This window comes from Salvelinus namaycush, chromosome 1 (assembly GCF_016432855.1).
Source record: "Salvelinus namaycush isolate Seneca chromosome 1, SaNama_1.0, whole genome shotgun sequence".
Taxonomy (NCBI): Eukaryota; Metazoa; Chordata; class Actinopteri; order Salmoniformes; family Salmonidae; genus Salvelinus; species Salvelinus namaycush.
The window spans coordinates 4,715,879-4,735,187 of NC_052307.1; the positions used below are offsets into that span (position 1 = coordinate 4,715,879).

Here is a 19,309-nt window from a genome sequence, read left to right on the forward strand (position 1 = left end):
GTGTGTGTGTGTGTGTGTGTGTGTGTGTGTGTGTGTGTGTGTGTGTGTGTGTGTGTGTACAAGCGTGGATCAGTGCATATTGAACCCTATAAAGCCTAACAACCAAGTGTGTGTCTCTCCAGGTCGCTACAGATGTATGGTAGGTCATAGGTTATATCTAACCTGGGTCCAAGGTGTCAAGAACCTGTCTCTCCTCCTCTGGTTTAATCTTAGACTGTCCCTGGGCGTCTCTCCTCCTCTGGTTAAATCTTAGACTGTACCTGGGTGTCTCTCCTCCTTGTCGGGGTATATCTTACAGACTGTCCCTGGGTGTCTCTCCTCCCCCTCTGGTGATATCTGTAGACATCTCCATCCCTCTATGGCTCCTTGTTGGTCTGTAGACCTCTCCATCCCTATATAGCTCCTTGTTGGTCTGTAGACCTCTCCATCCCTATATAGCTCCTTGTTGGTCTGTAGACCTCTCCATCCCTATATAGCTCCTTGTTGGTCTGTAGACCTCTCCATCCCTATATAGCTTCTTGTTGGTCTGTAGACCTCTCCATCCCTATATAGCTTCTTGTTGGTCTGTAGACCTCTCCATCTCTATATAGCTCCTTGTTGGTCTGTAGACCTCTCCATCCCTATATAGCTCCTTGTTGGTATGTAGACCTCTCCATCCCTATATAACTTGTTGTTGGTCTGTAGACCTCTCCATCTCTATATAGCTCCTTGTTGGTCTGTAGACCTCTCCATCTCTATATAGCTCCTTGTTGGTCTGTAGACCTCTCCATCCCTATATAGCTCCTTGTTGGTCAGTAGACCTCTCCATCCCTATATAGCTTCTTGTTGGTATGTAGACCTCTCCATCCCTATATAGCTCCTTGTTGGTCTGTAGACCTCTCCATCCCTATATAGCTCCTTGTTGGTATGTAGACCTCTCCATCCCTATATAACTTGTTGTTGGTCTGTAGACCTCTCCATCTCTATATAGCTCCTTGTTGGTCTGTAGACCTCTCCATCCCTATATAGCTCCTTGTTGGTCAGTAGACCTCTCCATCCCTATATAGCTTCTTGTTGGTATGTAGACCTCTCCATCTCTATATAGCTCCTTGTTGGTCTGTAGACCTCTCCATCCCTATATAGCTCCTTGTTGGTATGTAGACCTCTCCATCCCTATATAACTTGTTGTTGGTCTGTAGACCTCTCCATCTCTATATAGCTCCTTGTTGGTCTGTAGACCTCTCCATCTCTATATAGCTCCTTGTTGGTCTGTAGACCTCTCCATCCCTATATAGCTCCTTGTTGGTCAGTAGACCTCTCCATCCCTATATAGCTTCTTGTTGGTATGTAGACCTCTCCATCCCTATATAGCTTCTTGTTGGTCAGTAGACCTCTCCATCCCTATATAACTTGTTGTTGGTATGTAGACCTCTCCATCCCTATATAGCTCCTTGTTGGTCTGTAGACCTCTCCATCCCTATATAACTTGTTGTTGGTCAGTAGACCTCTCCATCCCTATATAACTTGTTGTTGGTCTGTAGACCACTCCATCTCTATATACTGTAGCTTCTTGTTGGTCAGTAGACCTCTCCATCCCTATATAACTTGTTGTTGGTATGTAGACCTCTCCATCCCTATATAACTTGTTGTTGGTATGTAGACCTCTCCATCCCTATATAACTTGTTGTTGGTATGTAGACCTCTCCATCCCTATATAGCTCCTTGTTGGTCAGTAGACCTCTCCATCCCTATATAACTTGTTGTTGGTATGTAGACCTCTCCATCCCTATATAACTTGTTGTTGGTCTGTAGACCTCTCCATCCCTATATAGCTTCTTGTTGGTCAGTAGACCTCTCCATCCCTATATAACTTGTTGTTGGTATGTAGACCACTCCATCCCTATATAACTTGTTGTTGGTCTGTAGACCACTCCATCCCTATATAACTTGTTGTTGGTATGTAGACCTCTCCATCCCTATATAGCTCCTTGTTGGTCTGTAGACCTCTCCATCCCTATATAACTTGTTGTTGGTATGTAGACCTCTCCATCCCTATATAACTTGTTGTTGGTATGTAGACCACTCCATCCCTATATAACTTGTTGTTGGTCTGTAGACCTCTCCATCCCTATATAGCTCCTTGTTGGTCTGTAGACCTCTCCATCCCTATATAACTTGTTGTTGGTATGTAGACCTCTCCATCCCTATATAACTTGTTGTTGGTATGTAGACCACTCCATCCCTATATAACTTGTTGTTGGTCTGTAGACCACTCCATCCCTATATAACTTGTTGTTGGTATGTAGACCTCTCCATCCCTATATAGCTCCTTGTTGGTCTGTAGACCTCTCCATCCCTATATAACTTGTTGTTGGTATGTAGACCTCTCCATCCCTATATAACTTGTTGTTGGTATGTAGACCACTCCATCCCTATATAACTTGTTGTTGGTCTGTAGACCTCTCCATCTCTATATAGCTCCTTGTTGGTCTGTAGACATCTCCATCCCTATATAGCTCCTTGTTGGTCTGTAGACCTCTCCATCCCTATATAACTTGTTGTTGGTATGTAGACCTCTCCATCCCTATATAACTTGTTGTTGGTATGTAGACCACTCCATCCCTATATAACTTGTTGTTGGTCTGTAGACCTCTCCATCTCTATATAGCTCCTTGTTGGTCTGTAGACCACTCCATCTCTATATACTGTAGCTTCTTGTTGGTCAGTAGACCTCTCCATCCCTATATAGCTCCTTGTTGGTATGTAGACCTCTCCATCTCTATATACTGTAGCTTCTTGTTGGTCAGTAGACCTCTCCATCCCTATATAACTTGTTGTTGGTATGTAGACCACTCCATCCCTATATAACTTGTTGTTGGTCTGTAGACCACTCCATCTCTATATACTGTAGCTTCTTGTTGGTCTGTAGACCTCTTCGTCCCTATATAACTTCTTGTTGGTCTGTAGACCTCTTCGTCCCCATATAACTTCTTGTTGGTCTGTAGACCTCTTTGTCCCCATATAGCTTCTTGTAGGTCTGTAGACCTCTTCGTCCCCATATAGCTTCTTGTTGGTCTGTAGACCTCTTCATCCCCATATAGCTTCTTGTTGGTCTGTAGACCTCTTTGTCCCCATATAGCTTCTTGTAGGTCTGTAGACCTCTTCGTCCCCATATAGCTTCTTGTTGGTCTGTAGACCTCTTCGTCCCTATATAACTTCTTGTTGGTCTGTAGACCTCTTCGTCCCTATATAACTTCTTGTTGGTCTGTAGACCTCTTCGTCCCTATATAACTTCTTGTTGGTCTGTAGACCTCTTCGTCCCCATATAACTTCTTGTTGGTCTGTAGACCTCTTCGTCCCTATATAACTTCTTGTTGGTCTGTAGACCTCTTCGTCCCTATATAACTTCTTGTTGGTCTGTAGACCTCTTCGTCCCCATATAACTTCTTGTTGGTCTGTAGACCTCTTCGTCCCTATATAACTTCTTGTTGGTCTGTAGACCTCTTCGTCCCTATATAACTTCTTGTTGGTCTGTAGACCTCTTCGTCCCTATATAACTTCTTGTTGGTCTGTAGACCTCTTCGTCCCTATATAACTTCTTGTTGGTCTGTAGACCTCTTCGTCCCTATATAACTTCTTGTTGGTCTGTAGACCTCTTCGTCCCCATATAACTTCTTGTTGGTCTGTAGACCTCTTCGTCCCCATATAACTTCTTGTTGGTCTGTAGACCTCTTCGTCCCTATATAACTTCTTGTTGGTCTGTAGACCTCTTCGTCCCTATATAACTTCTTGTTGGTCTGTAGACCTCTTCGTCCCCATATAACTTCTTGTTGGTCTGTAGACCTCTTCGTCCCTATATAACTTCTTGTTGGTCTGTAGACCTCTTCGTCCCTATATAACTTCTTGTTGGTCTGTAGACCTCTTCGTCCCCATATAACTTCTTGTTGGTCTGTAGACCTCTTCGTCCCCATATAGCTTCTTGTTGGTCTGTAGACCTCTTCGTCCCCATATAACTTCTTGTTGGTCTGTAGACCTCTTCGTCCCCATATAACTTCTTGTTGGTCTGTAGACCTCTTCGTCCCCATATAGCTTCTTGTTGGTCTGTAGACCTCTTCGTCCCTATATAACTTCTTGTTGGTCTGTAGACCTCTTCGTCCCCATATAGCTTCTTGTTGGTCTGTAGACCTCTTCGTCCCCATATAGCTTCTTGTTGGTCTGTAGACCTCTTCGTCCCTATATAACTTCTTGTTGGTCTGTAGACCTCTTCGTCCCTATATAACTTCTTGTTGGTCTGTAGACCTCTTCGTCCCCATATAACTTCTTGTTGGTCTGTAGACCTCTTCGTCCCTGTGTGACTGTTTTAGAATCCTACTTTGATATCAGTGGTGGTGTCGTCCCTGACTCCCATGTTGCTCCATTGTATGGATTCAAACAGGACTTATTCATGAATGGCTTTATAAAATGATTTTGTTTAATTGATGATATCTCAATTTTTCTCCTAAGCGTGAGGATGAGGAGGAGCCTGAGCAGTCCGATGAGGGGGTTAGGTATGTCCAACTACCATAGAGGGTTAAGATGCTGCTATAATATGCCATAGTATCTTGTGGTTTTCTGTCACTGTAATACTCTAGGTTGTTGACAATACTGTAAGTTCATTATGAATAGGAGTTTCTCTGGGCTGTCTGTAGTCAGTAAAAATGGCACTGAATTTCTGTCAGATTTAAACAGTAGTTTGGTTTCAGCTCACATGATGTGTGTGTCTCATTGAGACTGAGAGTTGTGTGTGTGTGTCCTCTCCAGGCTCTAACCGACAACGAGGGGGAGGATGACATGGTGGGTATTACCCTCCCAGACAGGGGACAGAGTTTAGAGCATAGTGTTCAGTGTTAACGTAGCCTGTTTGTACAGAGAATATTGTTTTGTTAATTTAAGCCTGTTTGTATTCAGCAATATATTTAGTGTTTAACTTTAATATGTAGTTTTTACTAAAGCACTATGTTCTATATACAAACTACAGGCTGAAGCTAACACTGAAAAGTATGTTCTATATACAAACTACAGGCTGAAGCTAACACTGAAAAGTATGTTCTATATACAAACTACAGGCTGAAGCTAACACTGAAAATTATGTTCTATATACAAACTACAAGCTAAAGCTAACACTAAATATAATTCTCTGTATGTGTGGGCGGGAGATAGCCTAACGGTTAGAGAGGCGAGGCAGCAAACCGAAGGCAACCCTCTTGTTGACAGCTCAATTCCCGACACATTTTTTTCCATTGGACCCTAGATTCAAACGGGCAACCCTCCGGTTGCTGGGTGGCTTCTCTAACTGCTAGGATGGTTACAATACCAGAGTTACACTGACAGTTAACTAGCTGTTATCAAGGGGGTTAAAGTTTACGTATACACTCACAGGCCACAAAAATGGATCGCATGGCAAGCATCGAGGCATGCACACAAACTTCTGTCTCCCCTACAGTTAGTGCAGTTAGTGGCAGCAGTCAAATGTCCTTATCAAACTACTCTCACAGAGTTCACAGAGTTCCAAAAAGCCACATTAAGAGATTTACAACAGCTCCTCAGCGTAATGTCTTCCCTCCTTCCTCTACAGTGAGATGTTAATAGACTAGTGACTAGCAGGGAGCCTGCAGATAATTGAATGTGAGCGCGTGTCAAAATGTTGGATCTTCTCTCCACAGGGGGAGGGCTGGTGGAAGGGGTTCATCTTATCTCCACGCTGGGTGATGACTAACATCTGAAGACATTAAACTTTATTCAGATCAGAGAAAATGGAAGAGTGTCGATAAATAGTAGATATTAGCATTCAAGATAACAGTGAGGGTTAGCTGGATGTTAGTGTGATAATAGTAGATGTTAGCAATCGAGAACAGTGAGGGATAGCTGGATGCTAGTGTGATAATAGTAGATATTAGCAATCGATAACAGTGAGGGATAGCTGTATGCTAGTGTGATAATAGTAGATGTTGGCATTCAAGATAACAGTGAGGGATAGCTGAATGCTAGTGTGATAATAGTAGATGTTAGCAATCGAGAACAGTGAGGGATAGCTGGATGCTAGTGGGATAATAGTAGATGTTAGCATTCAAGATAACAGTGAGGGTTAGCTTGATGCTAGTGTGATAATAGTAGATATTAGCAATCGATAACAGTGAGGGATAGCTGTATGCTAGTGTGATAATAGTAGATGTTGGCATTCGAGATAACAGTGAGGGATAGCTGGATGCTAGTGTGATAATATTAGATGTTAGCAATCGAGAACAGTGAGGGATAGCTGGATACTAGTGTGATAATATTAGATATTAGCAATCGAGAACAGTGAGGGATAGCTGGATACTAGTGTGATAATATTAGATATTAGCATTGGAGATAACAGTGAGGGATAGCTGGATGCTAGTGTGATAATATTAGATATTAGCAATCGAGAACAGTGAGGGATAGCTGGATGCTAGTGTGATAATATTAGATATTAGCAATCGAGAACAGTGAGGGATAGCTGGATGCTAGTGTGATAATATTAGATATTAGCATTCGAGATAACAGTGAGGGTTAGCTGAATGCTAGTGTGATAATAGTAGATGTTAGCATTGGAAATAACAGTGAGGGAAAGGGGAAGGGGGATACGTAGACAGACGTTCAACTGAAGGCCTTCAGATAGCTGGATGCTAGTGGGATAATATTATATATCATAGTAGATATACAGCCTATTCCTGAAGAGCTACCGTCCTGTAGGTTTTCACTCCAACCCTAATCTAGCTCACCTGATTATAAAAATGAGCTGGTTGATAAACTGAATGAAGTAAGTTACAACTGGGGTTTGGTGCGAAAACCTACCGGAAGGAAGCTCTCCAAGAACATACAGGAGCAGCAATTAGGGTTAAATGCATTGCTCAAGGGCACATCAATAGTTTTTTCACCTCGTCGGCTTGGGGATTCAAACCAGCGAGCTTTTGGTTACTGGCCCAACGCTCCCAACTACTAGGCGACCTACCACCCATGAGATCCCTGTATTATCATTGCAGGGGCGGCAGGTTGCCTAGAGGTTGAGAGCGTTGGGCCAGTAACCAAAAGGTCAGCAACAGTATGAATCCCCAACTGTATTTATGACTTTATTTATGTTGAATACTAGTGGGATAATGGTAGATATCAGCATCGTACTGGCCTCACCAATTTGATATTGGGAGATATTAACCTTAGATTAATGGCGAGGGTGAAAATGTAACGGTCGTATAGATATAGACTGCACTTGAGAATCAAACAAATTCATATTTTGTCAATTACTGTTTGGTTAATACTTGATAGGTCTGTTTTACAAATGGTTACTCTCAACCTAACCTAATTGGTGTGTCTGTGTCTCTGCCCTAAACCATGACAATGTGAGAGAGAGAAGGAGTGTGTGTGTGCGGTTGTTTTATGGGTCTTGGGGTAGGCTGACTTTGAGTATCTAAGCACAGGATACAATTGGAAGCAATAATAAGAAAACAGCTTGATGTTAGTGAGTTTATTCACAGTATTTCAGACTTGGTAGACAGACAACAGACAACACATTCTGGCTCTCTGACACACGTTGAGCTGTGTGCTGCTCAGTGGCAACACTGATACTGTGCAGTGAGTGAGTGAGTGTACTCTCCATGGAGCATCACCTTTTCTGATATAATGTTTATACACAGTACAGCAGTCTTCAGCATATTATTTTTTTACATGGTGTCTTTATTCAGTTGTTTACTGGAAGAAGTGTCCAACCATATTACACTGTACAGGTGCAAGAGTTTATGGTCTGTGTTCGAGTGGCCCACTGGGTTACAGCTGGACTCTCTTTTACTACTTGGGAAGCTCCAACAAGCGTCATAAAGACGCCCTCAAAGATGCCAAAGATGGGGGTTTCAACGTGCATTAATGGCATTAATGGAAACCATGGCTGACATTATAATACTCTGATGTCATGCACTGTAACATGTTGTACCATACCACAGCATCCTGCAAGCTGTGCTGCGGTATGGTGCTACTTTTAAGTGAGGACATACTGTATGTGGTGTGTTGTGTGTGTTGTGTGTTTGCGTGTGTGTTGTGCACATGTGTATTTGAAGTATAACTCATTCCACTAGTATGCCTCTTCCTGGCTCCTATAGGCTGAGAAGAAGAAAGACAAGGAGAAGCAGGTTGGTTTATCTGAATTTAAAGTCCAACTACCCTCTTCATCATCTAGGTCAATACAGCCATCCCTCCCTCTTCATCCTCTAGGTCAATACAGCCATCCCTCCCTCTTCATCCTCTAGGTCAATACAGCCATCCCTCCCTCTTCATCCTCTAGGTCAATACAGCCCTCCCTCTTCATCATCTAGGTCAATACAGCCCTTCCTCTTCATCATCTAGGTCAATACAGCCATCCCTCCCTCTTCATCCTCTAGGTCAATACAGCCATCCCTCCCTCTTCATCCTCTAGGTCAATACAGCCCTCCATCTTCATCATCTAGGTCAATACAGCCCTCCCTCTTCATCATCTAGGTCAATACAGCCATCCCTCCCTCTTCATCATCTAGGTCAATACAGCCCTCCCTCCCTCTTCATCATCTAGGTCAATACAGCCATCCCTCCCTCTTCATCATCTAGGTCAATACAGCCATCCCTCCCTCTTCATCATCTAGGTCAATACAGCCATCCCTCCCTCTTCATCATCTAGGTCAATACAGCCCTCCTCCCCTCTTCATCCAATAGGTCAATACAGCCCTCTCTCCCTCTTCATCATCTAGGTCAATACAGCCATCCCTCCCTCTTCATCCTCTAGGTCAATACAGCCCTCCTCCCCTCTTCATCCTCGAGGTCAATACAGCCCTCCCTCTTTATCATCTAGGTCAATACAGCCCTCCCTCCCTCTTCATCCTCTAGGTCAATACAGCCCTCTCTCCCTCTTCGTCCTCTAGGTCAATACAGCCCTCTCTCCCTCTTCTTCATCTAGGTCAATACAGCCCTCTCTCCCTCTTCATCCTCTAGGTCAATACAGCCCTCCATCCTAGATATCTTATATCCTCTAACCAGCCTCCCAGAACAGCCCTCCCTCCCTCTTCATACAGACAATACTGAGAACTAGAGCAACAGTAGACGCACGGTAAAGACCCAGGCCTATACGGTACACATCAGTGTATACAGCACATGACAAATGAGAGGGAAACGTATTTCCAGTTCCATATGCACAGTCCTTACCCTAGGGAGCGAGGAAGTGAATGAGTGTGCTCGACTAAATACAGAAATACGTCCCAAATGGCACCCTATTCCCTAAATAGTGCACTACTTTTGACCAGGGCCCTATGAGCCTATGCACTACCTAGGGAATAGGGTCCCATTTAGGAGGTTTCCAGGAAGATTATCATTAGCTCGAGTGCCATAGGCTACTGCTGTTCTATAACTGCTGAGTGATTGCCCAGTGACTCAGCAATTTCCCATTCAGGAAACGGTTCAGTTCTGGCACGCTGAATTGTTCTCATTTGAGCCGTGACAGAGAGAGACAGACGCTATTTAATCCCTAAATCAGCCTGTTTTCTCAGTTAATCAAGACATGAGACACAGGGATCTGTCAATAAGATTGAGAATCCCTCTGATTGGTGGGTTTATTAAAACCTACCTAGGGCTGTTACGGTGACCGTATTACCGCCACAACTCTAACCTCAACTATAAATTACATATAATGAGTCTGTTAGATATTGATCCTTTCCTGGTATATGAGTCTGTTACATATTGATCCTTACCTGGTATATGAGTCTGTTAGATATTGATCATCATAGTTTAATGTCATTAGTCTTATTTGTGTCCTTTCCTTTGTTTCCTTTCCATTCTACACCCCCCCAATACAATACAGTAATCTACCCCCCCAGTACAGTACAGTAATCTACCCCCAATACAAAACTGTATTCTACACCCCCAGTACAATACAGTATTCTTACAGTATTCTACACCCCCCCCCCCCAATACAATACAGTATTCTACTTCACCCCCCAATACAATACAGTATTCTACACCCCCCCCCATACAATCATCTATTTCTCCCCCAATACAATACAGTATTCTACCCCCCCATACAATAATCTATTCCCCTCTCAATACAGTACATTATTCTCTACCCCCAATACAATACAGTATTCTACACACCCCCAATACAATACAGTATTCTACCCCCCCCCCCCACTACAATACAGCATTCTACACTAATCCACCCAAAACAATACATTATTCTACCCCCCCTAATACAATATAGTTGTCTACACCCCCCAGTACAGTACAGTATTCTACCGACCAATACAATACAGTATTCTATACCCCCCCTAATACAATACAGTATTCTACACCAATACAATACAGTATTCTACCCCCCAATACAATACAGTATTCTACCCCCTAATACAATACAGTATTTTACACCTCAATACAATACAGTACCCCCCTCCCATAAAAAAAGCTGTGGTAGAGACACACTTGCGTGTGTGTTTTAACCTCTACCCAGACTTGTGGATTTTAGCAATTCACGTTTAAATAATCTCTTTTTGCAGTGATATCTTTAACAATAAAGTACTGAACCCATAGTTTTCCTAACACCTTGTGTGTGAACCACAAGCCTATTCTATTGACCCTTTTGGATTAGAATGTTTTGTGTTCCTTTCCTATTACAGTGATTCTAACTGCTGCTATGACGACCACAGAGGGAAAACCTTACGTCTAGAGTGGACGTGGCTAGTTAAGAACCCGTCTCTTACAGTACTCTATAATAACAGGTCACCCACTGGTATGTGCTGTGTACTATCTAGAAGAAAAAGAAACACACACCTATTTAGGCGAGGTGCTGGCTAGCTGAGTAGAAAACTGAGTAGAAAACTTAAAAATAACTTGAAAATAAAGGAGAGCTGCACACTCTAGGAGCTCAGATGCAAAAAAATGTTTTTTTTAATTTACCAACGTTTCGACAGGCAAGCTGTCTTCATCAGGGTACATGTGCTGTGTACTACTCTACATTCTGTTAGCAGCAGGGTCTTTCCACTCTCTATTTAGACAGATCAGAAACGACAAGAGGTAGAGAGGAGAGAATGTCTGAAGGGTCGACTCTGGGATTGAACCCTGGTCTCCAGCGGTGAGTCACATGATGTCTTGAGAGCAGCCACTGCTCTTCCTCGGGGGCAGGGTCCATTCTAAACCGGGTCAATTGGAGGGCTGGACCAGTGAATGGACCAGTGAATGGATGAGGTTTGAGGTCAGTTCAAATTAAAGGCAGTCGATTCAGGAAGTACACTGAAAATACAATTCAGTAATAGAAAAAAGGCATTTATTTTCAATGACTTCTTGATAAACTGAAAATGGAGAAGCTATTTATTTCAACAGGGACTGCCTTCAATTCGAATTGAGCCCAACCCTAGAATGAATGAGAAGTCAGGTGTTATTGTTATCAGTAGGCCTGCGGATGTTTTCCAGCCTGCGAAGCTCAATCAGTGTGCTTTACCAGGTTACATTAGAGTAAAGTGGAGAGCTGATGAACGACTACACTCAGGACCAAGACTAATACAGGACACATGGGGCGTCCTTCTGTAAGAAGGAAATAAACAGTTGAAGGGGTATCGTTTAGAGTTGTGTTGAGTCATCTAAGTGGGAAGGATATTTTGGGGGATTTGTATGGTGTCACTGATAGAATTGGTCACTACTAATGAAAGTAATTTACAATGGCAGGTAAGTGGAACGTTTACATATTATCGGCTGAGTCACTGCACAGATACAAGATGTGAGTCGAGCCCTAACTACACAGGCAATACATGACTAACCTGCCATTATGTATGTTTCACAACACGTGAAAACACCTCATAACTCAGTCAATTTCAATCAATCTCTGAACTTTCATACCTCACCTTCAGTCTACTCCTCTCTTACACCCATTCCCTTTGTTTCTCTCTCTCTCTCTCTCTCTCTCTCTCTCTCTCTCTCTCTCTTTTTTTTTTATTGGCATGGGAAACATATGTTAACATTGCCAAAGCAAGTGAGGTAGACAATATACAAAAGTGAAATATACAATAAAAATGAACAGAAACATTACACATACAGAAGTTTCAAAACAATAAAGACATTACAATGTGCAAATGGTTAAAGTACACAAGGGAAAATAAATAAGCATAAATATGTGTTGTATTTACAATGGTGTTTGTTCTTCACTGGTTGCCCTTTTCTTGTGGCAACAGGTCACAAATCTCGCTGCTGTGATGTCACACTGTGGCATTTCACCCAGTAGATATGGGAGTTTATCAAAATTGGGTTTGTTTTTGAATTCTTTGTGGATCTGTGTAATCTGAGGGAAATATGTCTCTCTCTCTCTCTCATACTCTCTCCCTCTCTCTTTCACACACCTCTCTCTCTCTCGCTCTGTCTCTCTTTCTCTCTGTCTCTGTCTCTCTATCTCCCTCTGTCTCTCTCTCTCTCTCTCTCTCTGTGTGTGTCTCTCTCTCCCTCTGCCTCTCCTCTATATTTCTACCATCTTTTTTTCTCTTTCTCTCTCTTTCCCTCTTTCTCCCCTCTCTATGTCGCTCTCTCTCAAGCTGGACTCCGAGGCAGCGGACATCTTGAATGACCTGCAGCTCAAACTGACCACTGTCCTGGACAACCTGAGCTCCATGTTTGGCAAGAGGTGAGCAAATCAGAAACACCCACAACCCCCCTCTGCGCTCTCATCCACCCTGTCCCATCCACACAGGTACCTTGAGGGTCAGTAGTAGATCCGATCCTAAATGGACCCCTAGAACCTACTCCACATGCCCTTGTGGAGATCTGAGAGAATTTGACAGGTGTCATCTCTTTGATAATAGATCCACATTGCCCTCTGATAGGTCAGGTGGAAGTTTCACCATGTTGCTTATAGTGTACCTGTCAAGTCAGCAGTTCTGTGTCTGACTGACTGTCACCCGTAAACTCCTGTTGTAGCTTCCAGGCCCGTATGACTGTCTGCATGCATCAGGCGGCTGAGATCCTGTACCAGATCACAGGTCATCCTAACCGCCAGACGGCTGAGGCCGACGCTGACAACATGCTGAGTCCTCTCATGGACTTCCTGGATGGAAAGTGAGTGAGGCTAACACGTGGTCGGACGCCATTTTGGTGCAGGGATGGGCTTGTAGTGTACATTCATAACAGACGCCATTTTGGTGCAGGGATGGGCTTGTAGTGTACATTCATAACAGACGCCATTTTGGTGCAGGGATGGGCTTGTAGTGTACATTCATAACAGACGCCATTTTGGTGCAGGGATGGGCTTGTAGTGTACATTCATAACAGATGCCATTTTGATGCAGGGATGGGCTTGTAGTGTACATTCATAACAGATGCCATTTTGATGCAGGGATGGGCTTGTAGTGTACATTCATAACAGATGCCATTTTGATGCAGGGATGGGCTTGTAGTGTACATTCATAACAGACGCCATTTTGGGCAGCAAAAAAAGATGCAGTTTCCTAGGCAATGCTATTTTGGATGGTAGACTTGTGTGTGTGAGTCTCACACTGAGACCATGTTGGATCAAGTAGCATGTTTGGTACAGAACTAGCTGGCACACAGGGGAGTTGGTTCTGGGCTCTGATATTGTGTCAAACATGCTACTGTCTGTAACTGGGGAAAGAGGTTACAGTAGGGCTCAGTGTTTCTGTGTCTCTCTTCTCCCCATAACCCCAGTCTGAGTCTGTTTGCTGACACCTGTGAGAAGACGGTTCTGAAGAGAATACTGAAGGATCTGTGGAAGATTGTTCTGAGCAGCTTGGAGAAGACCATCATCTTACCTCAGAGTAACAATGGTTTCGTAAGTCTATCTGCCCTCCTCTCAAATCTGTATATACCATCAGTCTATCTGCCCTCCTCACAAATCTGTATATACCATCAGTCTATCTGCCTTCCTCACAAATCTGTATATACCATCAGTCTATCTGCCCTCCTCACAAATCTGTATATACCATCAGTCTACCACCACCATCACCCTCTAGACCTCCTGTCTTCCATCAGACAGTCTACCACCACCATCACCCTCTAGACCTCCTGTTGTCCATCAGACAGTCTACCACCACCACCCTCTAGACCTCCTGTCGTCCATCAGACAGTCTACCACCACCATCACCCTCTAGACCTCCTGTCTTCCATCAGACAGTCTACCACCACCACCCTCTAGACCTCCTGTTGTCCATCAGACAGTCTACCACCACCACCCTCTAGACCTCCTGTCTTCCATCAGACAGTCTACCACCACCACCCTCTAGACCTCCTGTCTTCCATCACACAGTCTACCACCACCACCCTCTAGACCTCCTGTCTTCCATCAGACAGTCTACCACCATCACACTCTAGACCTCCTGTCGTCCATCAGACAGTCTACCACCACCCTCTAGACCTCCTGTCGTCCATCAGACAGTCTACCACCACCACCCTCTAGACCTCCTGTCGTCCTGCAGACAGTCTACCACCACCACCACCCTCTAGACCTCCTGTCTTCCAGCAGACAGTCTACCACCACCACCACCACCCTCTAGACCTCCTGTCTTCCATCAGACAGTCTACCACCACCACCACCCTCTAGACCTCCTGTCTTCCATCAGACAGTCTACCACCACCACCACCCTCTAGACCTCCTGTCTTCCATCAGACAGTCTACCACCACCACCACCCTCTAGACCTCCTGTCTTCCATCAGACAGTCTACCACCACCACCACCCTCTAGACCTCCTGTCGTCCATCAGACAGTCTACCACCACCACCCTCTAGACCTCCTGTCTTCCATCAGACAGTCTATCACCATCACCCTCTAGACCTCCTGTCGTCCATCAGACAGTCTACCACCACCCTCTAGACCTCCTGTCGTCCATCAGACAGTCTACCACCACCACCCTCTAGACCTCCTGTCGTCCATCAGACAGTCTACCACCACCACCCTCTAGACCTCCTGTCGTCCAGCAGACAGTCTACCACCACCACCACCCTCTAGACCTCCTGTCTTCCATCAGACAGTCTACCACCACCACCACCACCCTCTAGACCTCCTGTCTACCACCACCACCCTGTAGACCTCCTGTCTTCCATCAGACAGTCTACCACCACCACCACCCTCTAGACCTCCTGTCTTCCATCAGACAGTCTACCACCACCACCACCCTCTAGACCTCCTGTCTTCCATCAGACAGTCTACCACCACCACCACCCTCTAGACCTCCTGTCTTCCATCAGACAGTCTACCACCACCATCACCCTCTAGACCTCCTGTCTTCCATCAGACAGTCTACCACCACCATCACCCTCTAGACCTCCTGTCGTCCATCAGACAGTCTACCACCACCATCACCCTCTAGACCTCCTGTCGTCCATCAGACAGTCTACCACCACCCCCCTCTAGACCTCCTGTCTTCCATCAGACAGTCTACCACCACCACCATCTAGACCTCCTGTCGTCCATCAAACAGTCTACCACCACCACCCTCTAGACCTCCTGTCGTCCATCAGACAGTCTACCACCACCCCCCTCTAGACCTCCTGTCGTCCATCAGACAGTCTACCACCACCACCCTCTAGACCTCCTGTCTTCCATCAGACAGTCTACCACCACCACCCTCTAGACCTCCTGTCTTCCATCAGACAGTCTACCACCACCACCCTCTAGACCTCCTGTCGTCCATCAGACAGTCTACCACCACCACCCTCTAGACCTCCTGTCGTCCATCAGACAGTCTACCACCACCCTCTAGACCTCATGTTGTCCATCAGACAGTCTACCACCACCCCCCTCTAGACCTCCTGTCGTCCATCAGACAGTCTACCACCACCACCCTCTAGACCTCCTGTCTTCCATCAGACAGTCTACCACCACCACCCCCCTCTAGACCTCCTGTCGTCCATCAGACAGTCTACCACCACCACCCTCTAGACCTCCTGTTGTCCATCAGACAGTCTACTACCACCATCCTCTAGACCTCCTGTCGTCCATCAGACAGTCTACCACCACCACCCTCTAGACCTCCTGTCATCCATCAGACAGTCTATCACCACCCTCTAGACCTCCTGTCGTCCATCAGACAGTCTACCACCACCACCCCCCTCTAGACCTCCTGTCGTCCAGCAGACAGTCTACCACCACCCCCCTCTAGACCTCCTGTCGTCCTATCAGACAGTCTACCACCACCATCCTCTAGACCTCCTGTCGTCCATCAGACAGTCTACCAGCACCACCCCCTAGACCTCCTGTCTTCCATCAGACAGTCTACCACCACCCCCCTCTAGACCTCCTGTCGTCCATCAGACAGTCTACCACCACCCCCCTCTAGACCTCCTGTCGTCCATCAGACAGTCTACCACCACCCTCTAGACCTCCTGTTGTCCATCAGACAGTCTACCACCACCACCCTCTAGACCTCCTGTCGTCCATCAGACAGTCTACCACCACCACCCTCTAGACCTCCTGTCGTCCATCAGACAGTCTACCACCACCACCCTGTAGACCTCCTGTTGTCATCAGACAGTCTACCACCACCACCCTCTAGACCTCCTGTCGTCCATCAGACAGTCTACCACCACCACCCTCTAGACCTCCTGTCGTCCATCAGACAGTCTACCACCACCACCCTCTAGACCTCCTGTCGTCCATCAGACAGTCTACCACCCTCTAGACCTCCTGTCGTCCATCAGACAGTCTACCACCACCACCCTCTAGACCTCCTGTCGTCCATCAGACAGTCTACCACCCTCTAGACCTCCTGTCGTCCATCAGACAGTCTACCACCACCACCCTCTAGACCTCCTGTCGTCCATCAGACAGTCTACCACCACCACCCTCTAGACCTCCTGTCGTCCATCAGACAGTCTACCACCCTCTAGACCTCCTGTCGTCCATCAGACAGTCTACCACCACCACCCTCTAGACCTCCTGTCGTCCATCAGACAGTTTACCACCACCACCCTGTAGACCCTCAGGATGTTTTATTGGACATATAAAAGAAACAGATATCACTAAGGTTCCACTGTTCTCCCTCACCCTCCTCTGATGTTTCTTATGTCTCCAGGGAGCTCAGATTCTGACTGCTGCCAAGGGGCTGTCTAACCTGAAGGTACAGACTACTTTATCTCCTTCCTCTATGTCTATACTATAGACACGCCTTCTGTTTAGAACCAAGCGATACGTTTGAATATCTGTACACGGACCTCATTAACACCGTCCCAGTGAGTGATGGCCATGACAACATAGCAGACGGTGGGCTTTAGGTATGATCAACAAGGACATTATTCTTCTGACTTAATCTAGATCTATTTTGGGATGTTTGACCTTGTCTCGTTGGCTTGCTAGCTTGGTAATCAATCCTCTGATGACATCATCGATGTTGTCGAAGATAATCAATCTGACTAAGTGTTTGTTAACTCGCGTGAGCTCGATCTGAACTCTTCATGATGCGGCCGGAAATGGTTCCACAAGTTGATCTGCTCTCCTGTGCCAGGATATCCTTTGTTGTTTTCTGTATTGAGTTATTACACACAGTGGGCGTGGCTAATGCCTGTCTGTTACTCTGGTTGCCATAGGGAGGGGGCGAGGCCAAAAGCCTTACAACCAAACAGTGTGTCATAATGGAGGCTGCGCTGGAAACTATTAAGGTGAAAACATACGCACATCACACACACATCACACATCACACACACATCACACACACATCACACATCACACACACATCACACATCACACACACACGTCTCACATCACACACACACATCACACATGCAGACATACATACGCACATTACACATGCAGACACACATACGCACATCACACATGCACACACACACATATCTTCAAACAAGCTTACACAAACATACATTTGTGAACATGCACTAACATGGTCTCAATCTCTATCTCCATCTATCTCTATCTCTATCTCTATCTGTCTCTCTGTCTCTCTGTCTCTGTCTCTCTGTCTCTCTCTCTCTCTGTCTCTCTCTCTCTCTGTCTCTGTCTCTGTCTCTCTCTGTCTCTGTGTCTCTGTCTCTCTGTCTCTCTCTCTCAGCAATACTTCCATGCGGGCGGTAATGGTCTGAAGAAGACCTATGTGGAGAAGAGTCCTGAGCTGTCTAAGCTGAAATACATTCTGTCCCTCTACTCTCAGAGCACCGATGCACTGATTAAGACCTTTGTCACCACACAGCACACACAGGGTGAGGCACTCTCACTCACACAGCACACACAGGGTGAGGCACTCTCACTCACACAGCACACACAGGGTGAGGCACTCTCACTCACACAGCACACACAGGGTGAGGCACTCTCACTCACACACACAAACACACACAGGGTGAGGCACTCTCACTCACACAGCACACACAGGGTGAGGCACTCTCACTCACACACACAAACACACACAGTTTGACTGATGACAACCTTCTGTATTGATGCACTTCCACTAACATGCCAATAGAGGTCAGCAGAGTTTTCACTTTTCTTGTTTTCCTGTTTTTCGCTCTCTCTGATTATCTCTCTCTCTCTCTTTCTCTCTCTCTCTTTCTCTCTCTGTCCTAATATCTTTCACTCTCTCTCTACTAATATCTTTCACTCTCTCTCTCCGATTATCTCTCTCTCTCTCTCTTTCTCTCTCTGTCCTAATATCTTTCACTCTCTACTAATATCTTTCACTCTCTCTCTACTAATATCTTTCACTCTCTCTCTACTAATATCTTTCACTCTCTCTCTACTAATATCTTTCACTCTCTCTCTACTAATATCTTTCACTCTCTACTAATATCTTTCACTCTCTACTAATATCTTTCACTCTCTCTCTACTAATATCCTTCACTCTCTCTCTCTCCTAATATATTTCTCTCTCTGTCTCTCTCTCTGTCTCTGTCTCTGCCTCTGTCTCTGCCTCTGCCTCTGTCTCTCTGTCTGTGTCTCTCTGTCTGTGTCTCTGTCTGTGTCTCTGTCTCTGTGTGTCTCTGTGTCTCTCTGTGTCTCTGTCTCTCTGTGTCTCTGTCTCTCTGTGTCTCTGTGTCTCTTTCTCTGTCTCTCTGTCTCTCTGTGTCTCTTTCTCTGTCTCTCTGTGTCTCTCTCTCTCTGTGTCTCTTTCTCTGTCTCTCTGTGTCTCTCTCTCTCTGTGTCTCTTTCTCTGTCTCTGTCTCTCTCTCCCAGTTCATAATGAGATGGGCATCAGGATTACTCCAAGTGAGAAGGTTTGGCCTGAAAGAGGTAAGTTACTGTAGTAAAGATTGGTGTCTCTTGTCGTTCTGTATGATGTACCACAATATGTTTTGTTATCAATGAAGATAACAGTTAGTAATCATG

General features: G+C 45.4%; 1 protein-coding gene across 1 annotated transcript in view; it reads left to right on the forward strand.

Moving 5' to 3' along the window:
• Window positions 1–19,309, forward strand: part of LOC120050147 (protein unc-13 homolog B-like) — a 96,062-nt gene that overhangs the window by 74,776 nt on the left and 1,977 nt on the right. Inside the window, exons 23-29 of the mRNA XM_038996817.1 lie at window positions 12,564–12,652; window positions 12,946–13,083; window positions 13,690–13,813; window positions 17,052–17,096; window positions 17,563–17,634; window positions 18,042–18,189; window positions 19,157–19,213. Of these exons, the coding sequence (XP_038852745.1) occupies window positions 12,564–12,652; window positions 12,946–13,083; window positions 13,690–13,813; window positions 17,052–17,096; window positions 17,563–17,634; window positions 18,042–18,189; window positions 19,157–19,213 (673 nt within the window). The remainder of the gene's footprint in view (window positions 1–12,563; window positions 12,653–12,945; window positions 13,084–13,689; window positions 13,814–17,051; window positions 17,097–17,562; window positions 17,635–18,041; window positions 18,190–19,156; window positions 19,214–19,309) is intronic.